The sequence below is a fragment of the Pithys albifrons genome, chromosome 16, assembly GCF_047495875.1.
Source record: "Pithys albifrons albifrons isolate INPA30051 chromosome 16, PitAlb_v1, whole genome shotgun sequence".
In the NCBI taxonomy this organism is placed as follows: Eukaryota; Metazoa; Chordata; class Aves; order Passeriformes; family Thamnophilidae; genus Pithys; species Pithys albifrons.
Genome location: NC_092473.1, coordinates 2,378,335 through 2,393,981, shown reverse-complemented (window position 1 = coordinate 2,393,981; position 15,647 = coordinate 2,378,335). Strand labels below are relative to the sequence as shown.

The 15,647-nt window shown below is 55.0% G+C and overlaps 1 protein-coding gene across 1 annotated transcript; it reads left to right on the top strand.

Moving 5' to 3' along the window:
* The first annotated feature begins 6,458 nt into the window (after positions 1 to 6,458).
* LOC139679670 (galanin receptor 2b-like) lies at positions 6,459 to 11,726 on the top strand. The gene is made up of 3 exons (XM_071571631.1): positions 6,459 to 6,524; positions 6,629 to 7,028; positions 9,877 to 11,726. The coding sequence occupies exons 2-3, from the start codon at positions 6,655 to 6,657 to the stop codon at positions 10,613 to 10,615; spliced, it is 1,113 nt and encodes a 370-aa protein (XP_071427732.1). The 5' UTR covers positions 6,459 to 6,524; positions 6,629 to 6,654; the 3' UTR covers positions 10,616 to 11,726.
* Positions 11,727 to 15,647: the final 3,921 nt, after the last annotated feature.

Here is a 15,647-nt window from a genome sequence, read left to right as displayed (position 1 = left end):
GGATGTCTGTAGGGTAAGAAACTTATTCTGTGTATGCTGAGTGTTGTTTGCAGGACTAGAGCTTGTGTTTTGCTCAATAGTATATTGGCAGATTGTTTTGTATTTGAGTTTGTGCTTGTGCTTGTTTATAGTATTATTAGATGACTTTAAACATGTTTTTCAGTCAGACACTCACCAGTGACCCACGAGCCTTATTAACCTCTCACAAGTTGTATTAATAGAGACTCATTCCCTAAACTGTTTGAGTCCTTTACAAGGTGCTGACAGTTTGTCAGCAGTGGAATAACACACTGGAAGACCCACTGAGGGTTTCCCTTATGCTGTTGGCACCCCCTTCACAAGAAGGGCAATCAAATTACCCCGATCCTGTGAATCTGTTGGGTTCCCCCCACAAAGAGGACAACTCACAGACTGATCAGACAAAAATGGTTTTGTTTTCCCTGGGGCACTAACAGACAAATAAATCTCTGTGGGTCAAGAAAATCTCCCCTCTCTCAGGGTCAGGTGAATCCCACCCCCTTTTTCGTGTGGCAGTTCCAATGCAATCTTCATGTATTTTAATTTTTTTAAAGCATTATGATTAATCTCTGGTATTAGCATAAAGTCTTCCATTGCTTCCAGAGCCACATGCAGCCCCACTGAGTTGTTTCCACATAATTAAGAATGTTATCTAAGTGTGTGATATCAGCCAAGGCTCACACTGCACCAAAAGAACATGAATTATAGGAAGGACAATGTTATTTTACTCCATGACACTAAGAAATTTTAGAGCCCAGTTCAGATATGCTCAAGCATAAAAGATTTGAGGTGAGGAAAACATTCTCCTTGATCCATGAGAAGGTGACCACACACAATGTACACTTTTTTACATTATACAAGGTACAATTTGTACACTCTGCAAAAGTGTACACAATAGTACAATTTCATATAGAATCATAGAATCAGTTGGGTTGGAAGAGACCTCTGAGATCAAGTCCAACCCTTTATCCAACCCCACTTTGATTACCAGATCATGGCACTCAGTGCCACGTCCAGTCTCACCTTAAAAATCTCCAGGGTTGGAGGATCCACCCCCTCCCTGGGCAGCCCATTCCAATGCCTGAGCACTCTCTCTGCAAAGAATTTCTTCCTGATATCCAACCTAAACCTCCCCTGGCAGAGCTTAAGCTGTGCCCTCTTGTCCTGTACACATACAGAGCCGGTTTTATATGCTGGTCTGATGAAGATAGGGATGGAAAGCCAAACAGAGAGAGAGAGAGAAAAAAAGAGGGATAAGGAGCAGGAAAAAGGATAGAGAGACTGTGAGATGGAGAAAGGATGAGTAGCAGGATAGGGGAATGTAGGAGATGAGCAGAGAACTGGACCAAGCCCTGGGGCTGCTCTGGAGCATTTCCAGAACTGCACACCATGTCCTGGGGATCATCCCCGTCTTACCCACTCCACCAGGCAACTGGCACCCTGCCCTCCCTGCCACCCTGACAGGCACCAGCAGAAGGTGCCTCCCTGCAGGGGCTGAGCACCCAGGCAGCAGGAGAGCAGAAGGGAGCAGAGGCAAGAGGCAGGACAGGGCTCCAGGCAGACACAGCAGCAGTGCCCAGGAGATGAGGCTGGGGCTGCCCTTGAGGGTCTATGGTGGGCAGCAAGTGTGCCAAGTCCCTGCCCAGGGCCCTGAGCAAATGTGTCCGACAGCACAGAGCTGGGCATGGAGGAGGTTTCATCCAGAGCTTTAGCCCTGCCGGCTCGGGGAGGGCAAGTTCTGCAGAGCTCACAGGCTTCGTCAGGGATCCCAGTCAGTAGGGCAGCAGCCCCTCACTGGCCAAGGCCAGTCTGTCCCAGCCACCACACCAGTCAGGCACAGCTCTGCACTCGTAACACCCACGAACGGACACAGGGTGGTGATGTGAGCCGTGGAGCTCCGCAGTGCCTACTGCGGGCAGGGAGCAAGCTGGCAGTGCCCTGGGGAACAGGGAAAATCCAGCCCAGGGAGATCCCATGTGCCAAGCTCACAGCTGGCCAGCACCGCCCCAGCAGCCTGCACCCACCAGCCCAGCTGGAACGAGGCGTCCAGCCCATCCCCCGAGCCCAGCTGCTGACCCTGGGGTGCCGCGACCCAAGGGGACAGTCACTGCAGCCAGAAGGTGACGCTGCATCTTGTCATCAGCACGTCCCTCTCCCATACTCCAAAGGAGAGTGGGGGAATATTTTGCATTCTGGACCACCAGTGATGACTCCAGTACGGGGTGCTCTGTATGGGACCTCCATGTCCCTCTGCCCCCGCCCTGCACAGTGCCCAGTCCTGACCCTGGCCAGGCGCTGCACGGAGCCCTCTCGCTGCTGAGTCGCCGCCAGCTGAGGCAGGGCTGATGCGGGCTCTCCGTGTGAGGGCTGGTTAGCTGCACTTCCACCACCCCTGGCGGCCCACGCACTCAGCCTCCCGCTCCGCCTGGGGCTCACTGCTGGGTACAGTCCTCCATCCTACCTGTCCGGGGCCGGGGGGTCCTGCCATACCTCGTGCTGCACAGACCACGCATCCCCTTCTCCAGGGATACCATCCCGTTGGGTGCTGGAGCAGCACAACACAGCGGCCAAAGGGGAGGAGGGAAGGGAAGAGCCATGAGGATGCCCCTCAGGAGAGGGGCTGGGGGCAGCCCTGCCGAACCCCTGTGGTTGCTCGGGAGCTGAAATACGTGTGTGTGTGTGTGTCCCCGAGGAGCTGGTGCCTCTCTGGGTTATCTGAGAGCCACTCAGCCTCTTCTCAGTGCCCCGATCCCGCCGGAGGGGACCTGCCAGGAGGCTCCAGCTGCCCCTCCGCTCCCCAGGAACCCCTGGAGCCCTCCCGAGTGTGGGGGCCAGGGAAACGGTGGCTGGTGCTGAGGGATGTGCAGGTGTGCCAGGAGGTGTGTGCGCACCAGGCTGTGCTCGGTGTCGGCGCTCCAGAGGCTGTGCGTGCCGGAGGATGCCCTGAGTGTGAGCTCGGGGATGCTCTGGGGGCAGTGGTGCCTGCTGGGCGCGATCTGCGGGCGGGGGGCGGGTGTTGGGGGGTGCAGATGTTCACGCGTGTGTGTGTGTGAAGGCGAGTGCTGGAGCGGGGGCGCGGGGCCGGGGCGGAGCCGCTGCTGGCACCAGCTTTGTCCGAGCGGCACCGGCAGCGGCACCGGGGACAGAAGGGACACCGGCACCGGCTCTACCCGGGTGGCACCGGCAGCCGCACCGGCAGCGGGGACAGAAGTGGCACAGGCACTGACTCTGCCCGGGCGGCACCGGCAGCGGCTCCGGGCACTGGCACTTGCAGCTGCATCGGCAGCGGCATCGTGTGCAGAAGGGGAACCGGCACTGGCTCTGCCCGGGAGGGCACCGGCAGCGGCAGGGGCAGCGGGGGCAGAAGTGGCACTGGCACCGGCTCTGCCCGTGCGGCACGGGCAGTGGCACCGGCAGCGACGGCAGAAGTGGCACTGGCACCGGCTCTGCCCGGGCGGCAGCGGGACGGGGCAGCGGTAGCGGGGACAGAAGGGGGACCGACAGGAGCAGCGGGAGCTCCCTCAATAGGGCGAGTGGCGGCGCGGGACGGGACCAGGTGGGTCCCACTGGCGCGGTGGCAGCGCAGGATGCGGCCGGGGGCGGAGCGGGGCCCCGGGGACTCCGCGCAGGCTGAGCCGCTGCCTCCAGGGGGGCGGGACGGGACGGGATAGGACGGGACGGGCGGCGCGGGCAGCGACTCCAGGGTCCGGGCAGTCCCCCAGGGCATCAACACCCGTGCCCACCGCGGGACAGGGCAGTGCTCGGGCCGCCCGCCACAGCCCAGGCTGGGCACAGCGCGGCAGGGGCTGCCCGGCAGGTGCTGGTGGGCAGTGTGGGTTCCCAGCGCAGCTCGGGGGCTCTGTCCTGGGGCCCTGAAGAGCCAATGAGGCAGCGTTGCTGCACGAAGGGGGAGCAGAGGCACCCTCAGCCAGGGCAGCAGCAGGGCCAGCCCGGGGAGCTCCCGCTGCAGCAGAGAGTGCACACTGCCTGCTGCCCGTGCCCCTCTTTCTGTTGTCCCTCGCGACACTGCTCTCTGTCCCTTACACTGCCTCCTCCTGCCCTTCTTGACCTTCCCCGGCCGTAGGAGCTGGCTGTGCCTGCCCCAACCAGGGGTCTGTGTTGGACTTTTTGTCAACCCCACCTGCTGATACCGGGAACCATTCCCCCGGCCAGTTCCCTACTAAACCTTAGTCAGAAAAATCCCAACTTTTCCACTGTTTGGGTTCTTATGGCTGGAACTATTACTTCATCACATTGCCTTTGCCCTTGGTAGCCCCGAGCAGCAGATGTGGCAGAGTGGCTGCCCAGGGTCTGCATCATCCTTCCTCTCAGAGCAGTTGTGCCTCTCACTGCTCCTCAAGGCTGTTCATAACGAAGCAAAACTTGGGAGCATTGACTTACACCTGCTCACAGAATGGTATGAGAATGTTGCAAAATGCTTCCAAGGGACAACAGAGCCATGGGGGGGGAGGGAGGGGGGGAGGAGGGGGTGGCAGCTTCCCAAGAAGATCCCATATAGGGACCTGAAGACATTCCACTCTGCCACAAATGCTCTGAATGACTTGCTTAGCATCTCAGTGTCCCAGCACCAGTGTCACAGTTCATGCATGTCACCCTGCTCTCACTCCATGTCTGCTCTATTGCTGTCCTGTCTGCAGGCAGACTGTGCACAGGGGGCTGAATCGGAGCTAACCCAGCAGAGATTTCTTTCTCTGATGCACCAATGAGTTCCCTGATCAGCTGGTTACAAAGCCACCTCTTCACACTCACTGTCTCAACTCCCATCTGTAAAAAGGGACTGAAGCACTATTTTGCCTTCATGACCCTTACTATCTGGGTCATGAGCCATGAGCAACCAAGGAGAACCTCAAGGCTGTGGCAATGGTAGAACTACCCTCCTGCCACCACATCCTAGCTGGCACTCTGCTCCTGGCCACTGGCTGTCCCCTGAAAGGACTCAAAAATCTTCCTGAACTCCTATTCCTATAGGCTTAAGAAATAAACTTGGAGCTGAGGGGTGAATGACAACAGAAACAGCTCCCTGACAGACAAAAACAGTTTTTCCAAGTAAAAGATGAACTACTCCCTTAAACATCAAGGAACATCAAATTTAAACATCAAGGGACATCAAATTTGGACTGCAACCAGGCCATGAGATGTGCTGTTACTCCAAAGTGATGGTGCTGCAGCTTGTCCCAGGAGGGGTGCTCTCATTGTGGTGTTGCCTTCCTTGATTTGTAAGTGGCAGTGCAGGTATTTCCTATTATTTTATTCTCTTGTGAGCAGTCTTTGAGGAGTCTTTGAGCTTTGACTAGCAGCTCATCTGCCTTGCTAGAGAGAAGAAAGAAAGAGAGTGAGCTTGGGAGTGAGAAGGATGGAGGGAATGCAGAGTGAAACAGCCAGAGACTCTACCAGGCAACACAGACACTGCCTGGGTAGAGGGTGATGCTCGTTTCTAGCTGAGCTGTCAGCTCCTCTCAGACTCAGGGGAGAAGGATCTCAGTGCCACAGCCTTGCATGGCACGTAATCCCAAGCAGAGCCTAAGCCAGTGCAATCAACTAGATGTAAAAATTAAACACCAGTGGCACTCTGAGTTGCTCTTCCCTGCATGTAGGGAAGCTCCCTGGTCCCAGAGGAGTTAGGCAGCATAGGGGACCAAGGTCCTGGAACAATGTCTGACACCAGACCCTCTGGCAGGCCCCCATACCTCTATCTCTCTGGGTCCTTCCCACTGCCTGGGAAGAACCCAGGCCGTGTGTTTATTCAAGAAAAGCTGTGCATGGACTATTCCCACAGCTTCAGAACTCAGAAATATGCAGATTTCCATGCCCGTGAGAGAAAAAGGGCTTCTAGACACAACTTCACCTTCTGCTTGCAATCCAAATGCCTATTTTGGGGCAGGGAAATGATATGAAAAGCCCAAGTCCTGGGGAGAGCTGCCCTGTGAAACATAGAAAGAGAATACTTATGTGGGTCACTCAAACAAAAGGAGGAGTGGTCCCATTAGAGCTGTCCTCAGAAAGTGCCCACCTGGCACGACACTGGAGCTGTGCAGGAGCTGTCACTGCTAAAAGCATTTCCAGCTCCCCATGTAGTGGGGGAAGTGTATTCTAAGAGCAGCTACCAAAGAGCTGAGAGCAGGGGAGAGGTAGAATTCTGCATGTCAGTACTGGGGGAGCAACATCTTGGCTTGTCCAGATCACTGTTTTGAGGGCTGGAGCTCCACTAGTGGAAGGAACATCACCCCCCTCCTGCCATCAGCTGGCCCAGCTGGGAAGCAGAGACCCTGTCTCCATTCTCCCACAGAGGAGGGAGCTGGGGACAGATGCTGTCCTCTTCTCTCCCCTAAACCTCACCTGCAGCATCATCAGTCCAAGGCAGCATCTGAACATGGGTTGTGGATTCATTTCAGGGACAGAATGGGGGAACAGGACATCCCTTGCCCCTAGCCAAGCCTTCCTGTCTTCCAGGCCAGCAGTGCCCAGAGGAACCTGCAGTAAACCAGGTGGGTCACAGAGCTGAGGACAGTGAGCCAGTGGGCCCAGCAGCCAGACTAAGGGCTAGGCAGTGTTTCCTCAGTGTCTCACCTCTCTCTCTGTGTTGTGACAGGCTCCTGCATCTCACCACGGCACAGAATGACAGAGCACGAGGACTTTGTGAACTTGGCTGGGTACTGGAACTCCTCTGACAATTACCAGTTCAGCCCTGCCAGGGTCATTGTCCCTGTGGTCTTCTCCCTCATCTTCCTCCTGGGCACAGTGGGCAACAGCCTGGTGCTGGCAGTGCTGCTGCGCAATGGGCAGATGGGCCACAACACCACCAGCCTCTTCATCCTCAACCTCAGCCTGGCTGACTTCTTCTTCATCGTCTTCTGCGTGCCTTTCCAGGCCACCATCTACTCCCTTGAGGGTTGGGTCTTTGGCTCCTTCATCTGCAAGGCTGTCCATTTCTTCATCTACCTCACCATGTATGCCAGCAGCTTTACTCTGGCTGCTGTCTCTGTGGACAGGTAATAACCTACAGGTGCCCTTGGGCTGGGGAAGGAAGGCAGTCTGAGTGGGCTGAGGGGTTGGGGAGATCATGGCCCACCACCACCAGGCAGATAATTCAAGCTCCAGTGGTATCCATCCATGCTAAAGGCAGTTTGGGGACCAGTTGTATCTCCCTTGCCCCAATGACCTGCAAGGAGCATTTCCAGACCTCTCAAGTGCAAAGCTTTCTGTGGGAAAGATCTCCCCGTGGTTAGAGCACTTGAGACCCAAGCTCAGCTCCCTGCTCTGCCCCAGATTCCCACAGAGAGTCACCAGTTCTGCATCAGAGATGCCACTCAGAGGGTAACAACTGTCCCTGAGCCACCATTTCAGAAAAGCATCATGTGCAGCAGCCAGGTCAAGAGGCCACCACAGCAGAACCACATAAATACATGTGAGAGACCCCAGTCCTGCAATGGACACCTCTCGTTTCTCAGGGACTGCCAGCCCAGCAAAACACCTCTCAGTGAGCAGTTCCTGTCCCCATCCTGCCCCCAGCCCTTCTGCACTCTGCACAGAAAGGCACCTGCATCACAGCCTTAGTCCTCTCTTGGAGGTCACCCAGGACGTGCTGGGCCCTGACTGGTGTCACCTGCATTGCTCCTAAGGGCTCTGTAAGGTGACTGTGCCAGCTGCCCTTCTGTCTGAGCCCACACTGCTGGTCCAGGCTGAAGAAGAGGTCCCCACTGGGATAAGCTCCATCCCTGACTGTGATAGGGAACACATCTTGGCCCACCTTACTCCCTGTGCCTGCTTCCAAGGTACCAAGGCAAGACAGGCCCTCTGCAATGAGGGGTCCACAGCCCTGCAGGCAAAAGGAAACTTCAGTACCAGGGAATATGTGGGATGGGTTAAATTGCAGAAAAAGTGTGGCTGGGTCACTCTTCCAGCTCCCTTTCACTTCATCCTGCCCCTTGGTGCCACCTGCAGAAACAAGCACCTGGACCCAAACAGTGACCTGTCCCTTCAGCAAAGAGATGCCCACCATCCCAGAGGTGCCAGCATTCCTTGGCTGGGGTGGGGGGTGTCATCCTGTGTAGGTTTAAAGGTAAACAGGCAGGAGAAAAGAACCCAACACGAAAGAGATTATAAATCAGAGTTACAGTTTAATAACAATATTACAGTAAATGCAATGGCACAAACAGAAATTGGTTTTAACCCCCAACCCCAGCAGTGTAACCCAGCCCCCTGGGGCACAAACACAGGGGGGTTTGGTGGCCCCTGTGCTGAGCCCCACGTGGTTCCTCCAAGTCCAAAGGAAAAGGAGGTGAAAAACCTGTTGGTGCAGATGATGGCACAGTCTGGTGGAGAGTGGTGGGCTCCTCCTGTCCGGGTTCTGCTCCTCCTCTGGATCCGACAAGTGGTTCCCAAGTCCCCAAACCCCAAGATTCTCTCCCCTCAGGCCCAGGTGGGAGCCCCCAGTGCCTCCCCCAGGGCAGGAAGTTCCACACTGGGGGATCTGACTCTGGCAGTCAGGGGGGATTTTGGAATCGTTGCTGGCCCCTGAGCAGAGCTGAGCCCTCAGGTGGGTGTGGAGGTGCCAAGGAGTCCCTGCAGGGCAGTTCTCCCAGCTCCTCTGCCAGGCTTCTTTCCCAGCCAGCTCCCAGCCTGAGGGCTCAGCTGTGCCCTGGGCAGCTGCTGCCAATGGGCCATTGGGAACAGTTCTTGGGAAATGAATAGAGGGTTTAGAATGCACAGCTTTGGTCACACCCACACAGGGATAAACTGGTCCCACTTGCTGAACTGGGACACATCCAAAGTCCCCAGTAAAAATACCCCCTCCTCTGGGATTCCCAGGGTTACAGTTTGGCTATTGCCACGAGGGCAGACACAAGATTTCCCATGATCTAAGCCTCTCCTTTCCCTCATATGAGTGCAGGCTGCCTCAGCTCAGAACAGGGGACAGCATCCCAAGAAAAAGGGCATTTTGGCAAGGTGCTAGTGCCTGTGTTCTCCCATTCTGGTGACACCTGCACTCAGTGCATTTCAGCATGACATGAACTGATGCTGTGGAAACGCCCTGCAGCTTTCAGCATGACAGGACAGAAAGCAGCAAGGGTTTGGTCACACCTATGACCCTTCACACCAGCTGCATGTCTTACCTACTTGCTCTGCTGTCCTGCAGCACATCAAACGAGCATCCTCCTGAGAATGCTGGTGGGCTGCTGCAGTTGCACTCAGTGCTGACAGCTCGTCTCCATCCCCTACCCACAAGCATCAGGTCGCTTTTTCTCCTTCTGACACATCAATCACAGCCCTGTGCTGCTGCCTGGAGGTGGGGGAGCAGACCTGGCCATTTCCTGGGGGCAGACAGTACCAAAAGGCAAGGGCCCACCTGGTCCCACTGGTACCACAGTGGAGGCAGCCACAGCTCCAGTGAGCAAATCTTCCCCCAGCCAGGCTGAACTGAAAGCTGTAGAAGGATGGAATTATATCCTCAGTGGGCAGCAACCCATCACCCAGGGAAGTTACCCAAGGTCTTGAATCTTCAGTTCAGACCTCTTTGTGCTGGACAGATTCTGCTGAGCTGTGGATATCTGCCCAATCTCCACAGCAACATCTCTGTGCCCAAGCTCTGGGACATATCCCACATCACCATATCTGGAGCAGGGGCCCAGCTGCAGCCAGAAGAGATGCATCCTTGCTAGAAAGAGAAAAGCTGCTTTGCCCAGGACTGTGTCAGAGAGGGTGTTGTGACACAACATGTAGGGTTACCCTTCAGGGACCTTCAGGAGAATGAATGAACCCCCTTTGTCCCAGGAATGTATGTGAGCAGGCAGAGCTTGGCTGGCTCCTCAGTGCTGGTCGCTTTTGTGCCCTGCGCAGGTACCTGGCCATCCGCTACCCGCTGCGCTCCCGGGAGCTGCGCACCCCACACAAGGCAGCCGCAGCCATGGCTGCCATCTGGGGCCTCTCCGTGGTCTTTGCTGGGCCCTACCTAAGCTACTACGACCTGATTGAGTGGGATTCCAGCTCCATCTGCATGCCTGGCTGGGAGCAGTGGAGGCGCAAGGTCATGGACACCATCACCTTTGCCTTTGGCTACATCATCCCTGTGCTGGTCATCAGCCTCTCCTACTCCAGGGCCATCAAGTACCTGTGGACAGCAGTGGATCCTCTGGAGGACATATCAGAGTCTAGGAAGGCCAAGTGGAAGGTAACCAAGATGGTGATCATTGTAACCATCCTTTTCTGCCTGTGCTGGCTGCCCTACCACGTGGTGATCCTCCGGTACCTCTATGGAGACTTCCCCTTCAACCAGGCCACCTACGCCCTGCGCCTGCTGTCCCACTGCATGGCCTATGCCAACTCCTGCCTCAACCCCATCGTCTACGCCCTCGTCTCCAAGCACTTCCGCAAGGGCTTCAAGAAGGTGTTCAGCTGTCTCTTGAGAAAAAAGCACCACAGTAAGGTCCATGTGGTGCCTGTTGCCCACGCTGTGCCTGGGTTTGGGGCAGGTTCCACCGAAGTGTCCCAGATGCAGGAGGACAACAACAGGTGTGAGCTGAATGCAGTCCCCATGGCAGACCCCTCTGGTTCCTCCAACCCCCTTCATATTTCTTAGCAGCCAAGCTCCACACCATGTGCCAGCTCAGCTCTGTCACCAGCTGCAGGACTCCCTTTCCCACTGGGTGAGAGTGGATGCTGGAAAGGCAAGCCAAGAACTGCTGAACACTGCTCCTGGCCTTGCTGTTCCTTCCCATTCCATGCACCTGAGCCAGCTCCCCACCACATGCTGAATGCAAGGAAAAGAATCGACCCAGACTTGTCCCTGATCCTCAAACCACTTGGACTCCAAGGATAAGCCTCCAGCAGCTTCTCTGTGGGCTCTCATCCAGCACAACTCCACTGCTCCATGGCCCCAATGCACTGGGTCCTGTGCACAAGGGTAGCAGCTCATGATGGAGTCAAGGCTCATGTTGTTTTAACTGTGTGCATTTAGATTTTTTTGCTTTAAGATCATCTCTCTCTGGGAAAGCTTTCTCATTAAAACATTCAGGGAAAAGATGCAAGTGGCCTAATTTAAAATAGCACCAAACACAGAGTCCCTTCTGCCCCCCAGTGCCCCCTCTGGCCAAATGGGATCCCACATGGCAAGGGAGAAGGGCAGTGCAAAGGCGGTGTGGGAAGCGCCTGGCACAGCCCATGGGTGGCTGCAGGGGTGGCTTTGGTGCTGGTGGGCTGCTCTCTCAGTGTCTGGGTCCTCCTCTGGGATGTGGGGCAGGCCATGGGCTCTCTGCAGGGTCAGGGATGTTGCTGCTGTACTAGAGACATCATTCTAACCCAGAGCAAAGAAATGCACTTCCCTCAGCCAGGCAATAGCAGGGCCTGCAGTGGGAACCTGGGGTGGGAATGGGCTAAGCCCCAAACTCCAGTGGGGCCTTTTTCCTAACTGGTGTGAATCACAGTGCACCACAAACACCAGCACTGAGCAAAGCCTCCAGAGTCTCATGTCCCTGTTCCTTTCTCCACAGCCATTTGCACTGGCACAGGTGCCACGTGCAGGTCAGCACACTGTTGATATTGTTTTCCCAGGATAAATGATCTCTGTTTGCCACACTCAGGATTCTACTGCCAATGCATAGAAGCAGCTTTTCCTGACCACCAAACTTCAGAGGTCTTGTGGGCAGGCAGGGAGCCAGTGGGCAGAGGCGGGTCTAAGCAGGCAGGTCAGTTATGGGTCCTTCTGCCTCTCTGTGCAGAGGATGGAGGAGGTTGGCTCTCCATGCTCTCCAGGACATGCTGAATCTCCTACCAGGATCAAAGTATGCACTTGATCCTGTGGAGCTTCCAAGGGAAACTCATCTCCCTTAGCAGAGCTGGTGAGATACAAGTGGGTGCCTTCCCATCGCTGCTAAATCACTGGAGATCATAGAATCAGTGTGTATTCTCAGCTGGAAGGGAAGTATTTCCCTTGTAAATCTAGTGGTCCTGACTTTGAAATAAATTTTCTGAACTCCTTCCACTGCTTGGCATTTTGGGGGGACCTGTGTGTTATGTTACTTCACACCTTCCTGTGTTTGGGTGCCCCAAACTGCCCCAGGACTCGAGGTGGGGCCACCCCAGTGCAGAGCAGAGCAGGACCATCATCCCCTCCCACCACAAGGTGATACTTTGCCTGATGTCCCCCAGGGCACAGTTGGCTCTTTGGGCTGTCAGGGCACTGCTGACTCCTCCTGAACTTGCCCTCCATCAGGACCCCCAGGCCCCTTTCCAGGGGCTGCTCTCCAGCCTCTTGTCCCCCAGTTTGTACATATGACCAGGATTACCCATCCCATGTGCAGTCTGGCACTTGTTCTAGTTAAACTTCACACAGTTGGTGACTGCCCAGCCCTCTGCTCTGCCCAGATCCCTCTGCAAGGCCCCTCTACCCTCGAGGGAGTCCACAGTTCCTGCCAGTTTAGCATCATCAGCAAACTTAATGTATCTTTGATTCCTACACCCAGATAACTTATAAAAATATTCAAGAGCACCAGCACCCAACTTGAGCCTGGGCAACCCCTGGCCACCGTGCTGTGACCCCATTTACTGTAACCCTTTGAGCCCAACCCAGGTGCTCACCCAGTGTATGATCATAGAATCATAGAATCAGTTGGGTTGGAAGAATCCTCTGAGATCATCAAGTCCAACCCTTAATCCAACCCCACTGTGATCACCAGATCATGACACTGAGTGTCATGTCCAGTCTCACCTTAAAAAACTCCAGGGATGGTGAATCCACCCCCTCTCTGGGCAGCCCATTCCAATGCTTGACCACTATCTCTGTAAAGAATTTCTTTCTAATATCCAACCTAAACCTTCCCTGGCAGACCTCAAGCTCATGCTCTCTTGTCCTACTGATGGTTGCCTGAGAGAAGAGACCAACCCCCACCTGGCCAGAACTTTCCTTCAGGGAGTTCTGACAGTGCTGAGGTCACCTCTGAGCCTCCTCTTCTCCAGGCTAAACACCCCCAGCTCCCTCAGCCTCTCCCCACAGCACTTGTGCTCCAGTCCCTTCTCCAGCCTCGTTGCTCTTCTCTGGCCCCGCTCCAGCATCTCCAGATGGAGGAGCCCTTTCAGCAGCAGAGTTGTCCTTTCCCCCTGAGCCAGGGAAGTGCCACAGCAGTGCTTGGCAGGCAAAGGAGGTGTGCCAGTTACAGGAATGAGCAGGGAGCCCACCAGAGAAGCTCTGGCACTGTTTAGCACATAATTTCTGGGAGATTCCTGTCCCCCACAGGGAGTCTTCCTGTTCTCCAAGGGACATAAGTCTTGTTCTCCAGGTAGGGATGGCACTGACTGCTCAGAGGAATCCAGCAGTGGGGGAAAGAGCTGGGAGTGGATCTGGAAGCACCTGCATGTCCTGTCCTGAGAACCACGAGCTCAGGACTGCAAGGTATGCCAGGCTGAGGAGCACAACAGTCCCAATTCCCAGCTACCTCCCTACCCTGAACTGGGGGTCAGCACCCACCCAGGGGCTCAGGATAAGGGCTGTGATCCACAGGAGCTAACCAGAGCCCCACTACCTGCAACAGGGCAGGAGCAGCAGAGGTGACTGCCTGGCCCCAGGCACTGTCCCAGAGCAGTCCCTCTCAGCAGCACATCAGGGAAGCCCCAGGTTAGGAATGTGCCCTCTGTGGCAGATGCAGTGGCTGGCAATGCCTGTCAGTCACTCCCTGTGACTGTTCACCCAGTCCCTGCTCCAATTTTGCTGCATTTCTCAATGAGCTCACAAAATAAGTTTTAAATCACAGAGTACACTGCTCTGTAAATCTGAGACCCAAACAGACCATGACACCCCTCCCAGCAGAGTGCACACTGGGCTCCCAACAGGCTCTGAAGTGGCTGCTTTTGGGAGAGCAGTGGAGGCACCCAGCAACACTGGAAGGGAGACTGCACTGGTCAGGTTATTCACAGGTGTCTTACAGTGGTGAATAACTTGACAGATCTCATTTCTTTCTGATGTTCATAAGAGTGAGCAATTTTCTTGAGCACCTGTCATCTGGATCTGCCTTGCTGGACAGGATGAATTCATCATCAGCCAGGGCTAACAGTAATGCCCTGAGATGTGCCCATCCACCCAGGGAGATGAGCACAGCACTCATCCCAGCCCCAGCAACAAGTCACAGCAGAGCCAGGAGTGACCCCACTCTGAGTGGAGCGCTGGGAGCTCACCTGGACCTGGGGCTGAGCTCTGGTTGTCCTGGGGACAGAGCCCAACACGGCACTGCCACTGGGGGTTTCACCCTAAACATCTTCAGGTTTGCTCTGTGTTGCAATGATTTGGACACACAGTGTTCTCTCCAGGTGAAAGACCATTTGCTTTCCCTGATACTGATACTAAATGGCCTGTAAATCACTTTAATTACACCTGTCTCCCCTAATGTCAGACAGAGGCTGGTGCTAATTGATGTGTATCAGCACAGATGCACACCATCCTTCAGCTGGGTGGCCACACAGGGACCTGGCAGCTCAATAAAGGCAGCAGTGGCACAGTCAGGGAGGACATGTGAGTCCTGGAGGTTTCACAGGGGTCAGGAAGGATGGGAGCAGGCAGAGGTCTGCCTTGAGCATGGATCTGTCTTCCACATGGGCTGGGCTGCATCCTCCCACGCCTGCTTCTGCATCCTCCCAGCACATCCCTCCTGTAAATGCTGTGATTGGGGAGCCTGTAGCATGACCTGGCACCAAAATAATACAGTCTGTTCTTCTGTACAGGAGCCACAATGCTTCCAGATGCCTTCAGAGCAATGAGTATCAACCCACACAGAAACAAATAGCTGTATTGGCTCTTATAGCAAGTCCATCCTTCCTTGCTGACAAAGAGCATTCAGCTTTTAAGAGAGCAATCATTTCATTTGGATGAATAATGCTCTAGACAATGGAAAAAGAAGTTGTGCTGGGCATCCCAGGGTTGTTAATTGCTTGATGTTTCTGTTTTTCTCAAAACTGCATTGAGTGGGTGAGTGGGGTTGAGATTCAAGGCAGACACAGAATCCCATGTTAGTCACATCTTTGTTTTCCCCATGTAGCCAAAAAGTATCAGTGGAAAGGGATCATCCCCAGATTACCAGGGGAGCTTGAGTAAACTGAGGCCAGGGAATACAACCCCAGGCTTGAAGGGGAGCTGTGGGCAGACATAGTGCCCTCAAGAAACATTATGCCCCCATCTTTCCTCTGGGGTGGCTGGAGGGGCTGCAGAGGGAATAAAGGTGGGATTACTACACAGCAAGAAAGCATCAGAGCCAGAGTAGTCCAGAGGATGGCACAAAATGGGCAGCAAGGGCTGGGGGTGGAGATGGGGAAGAAGAGAAGAGCTAATTAACTCCTGTCTGTGGCAAAGACAATTATCCAAGTCCCAAAGTGTGAGGCTTTGGCAAGAGCCAGGACTCATTAGGTCTGTCTGTGATGGCTGCGCAGCCAAGCACACCTAGAGACTCCCTGGGCTCTGCAGGCAATCAGAGTATGCAGATTCCCATCACCCAGACTGTTCTGCAGACAGCCTTTCCCCTCCCCAGTGTCATTGTCCCCACAACATCTTCAACCAGTACTCAAAACAGATAAAAAAGGAGGGCTGACTTTGCTTGTCAAGGGCTGGCCTCTCAGAGAGGGGTCCAGAG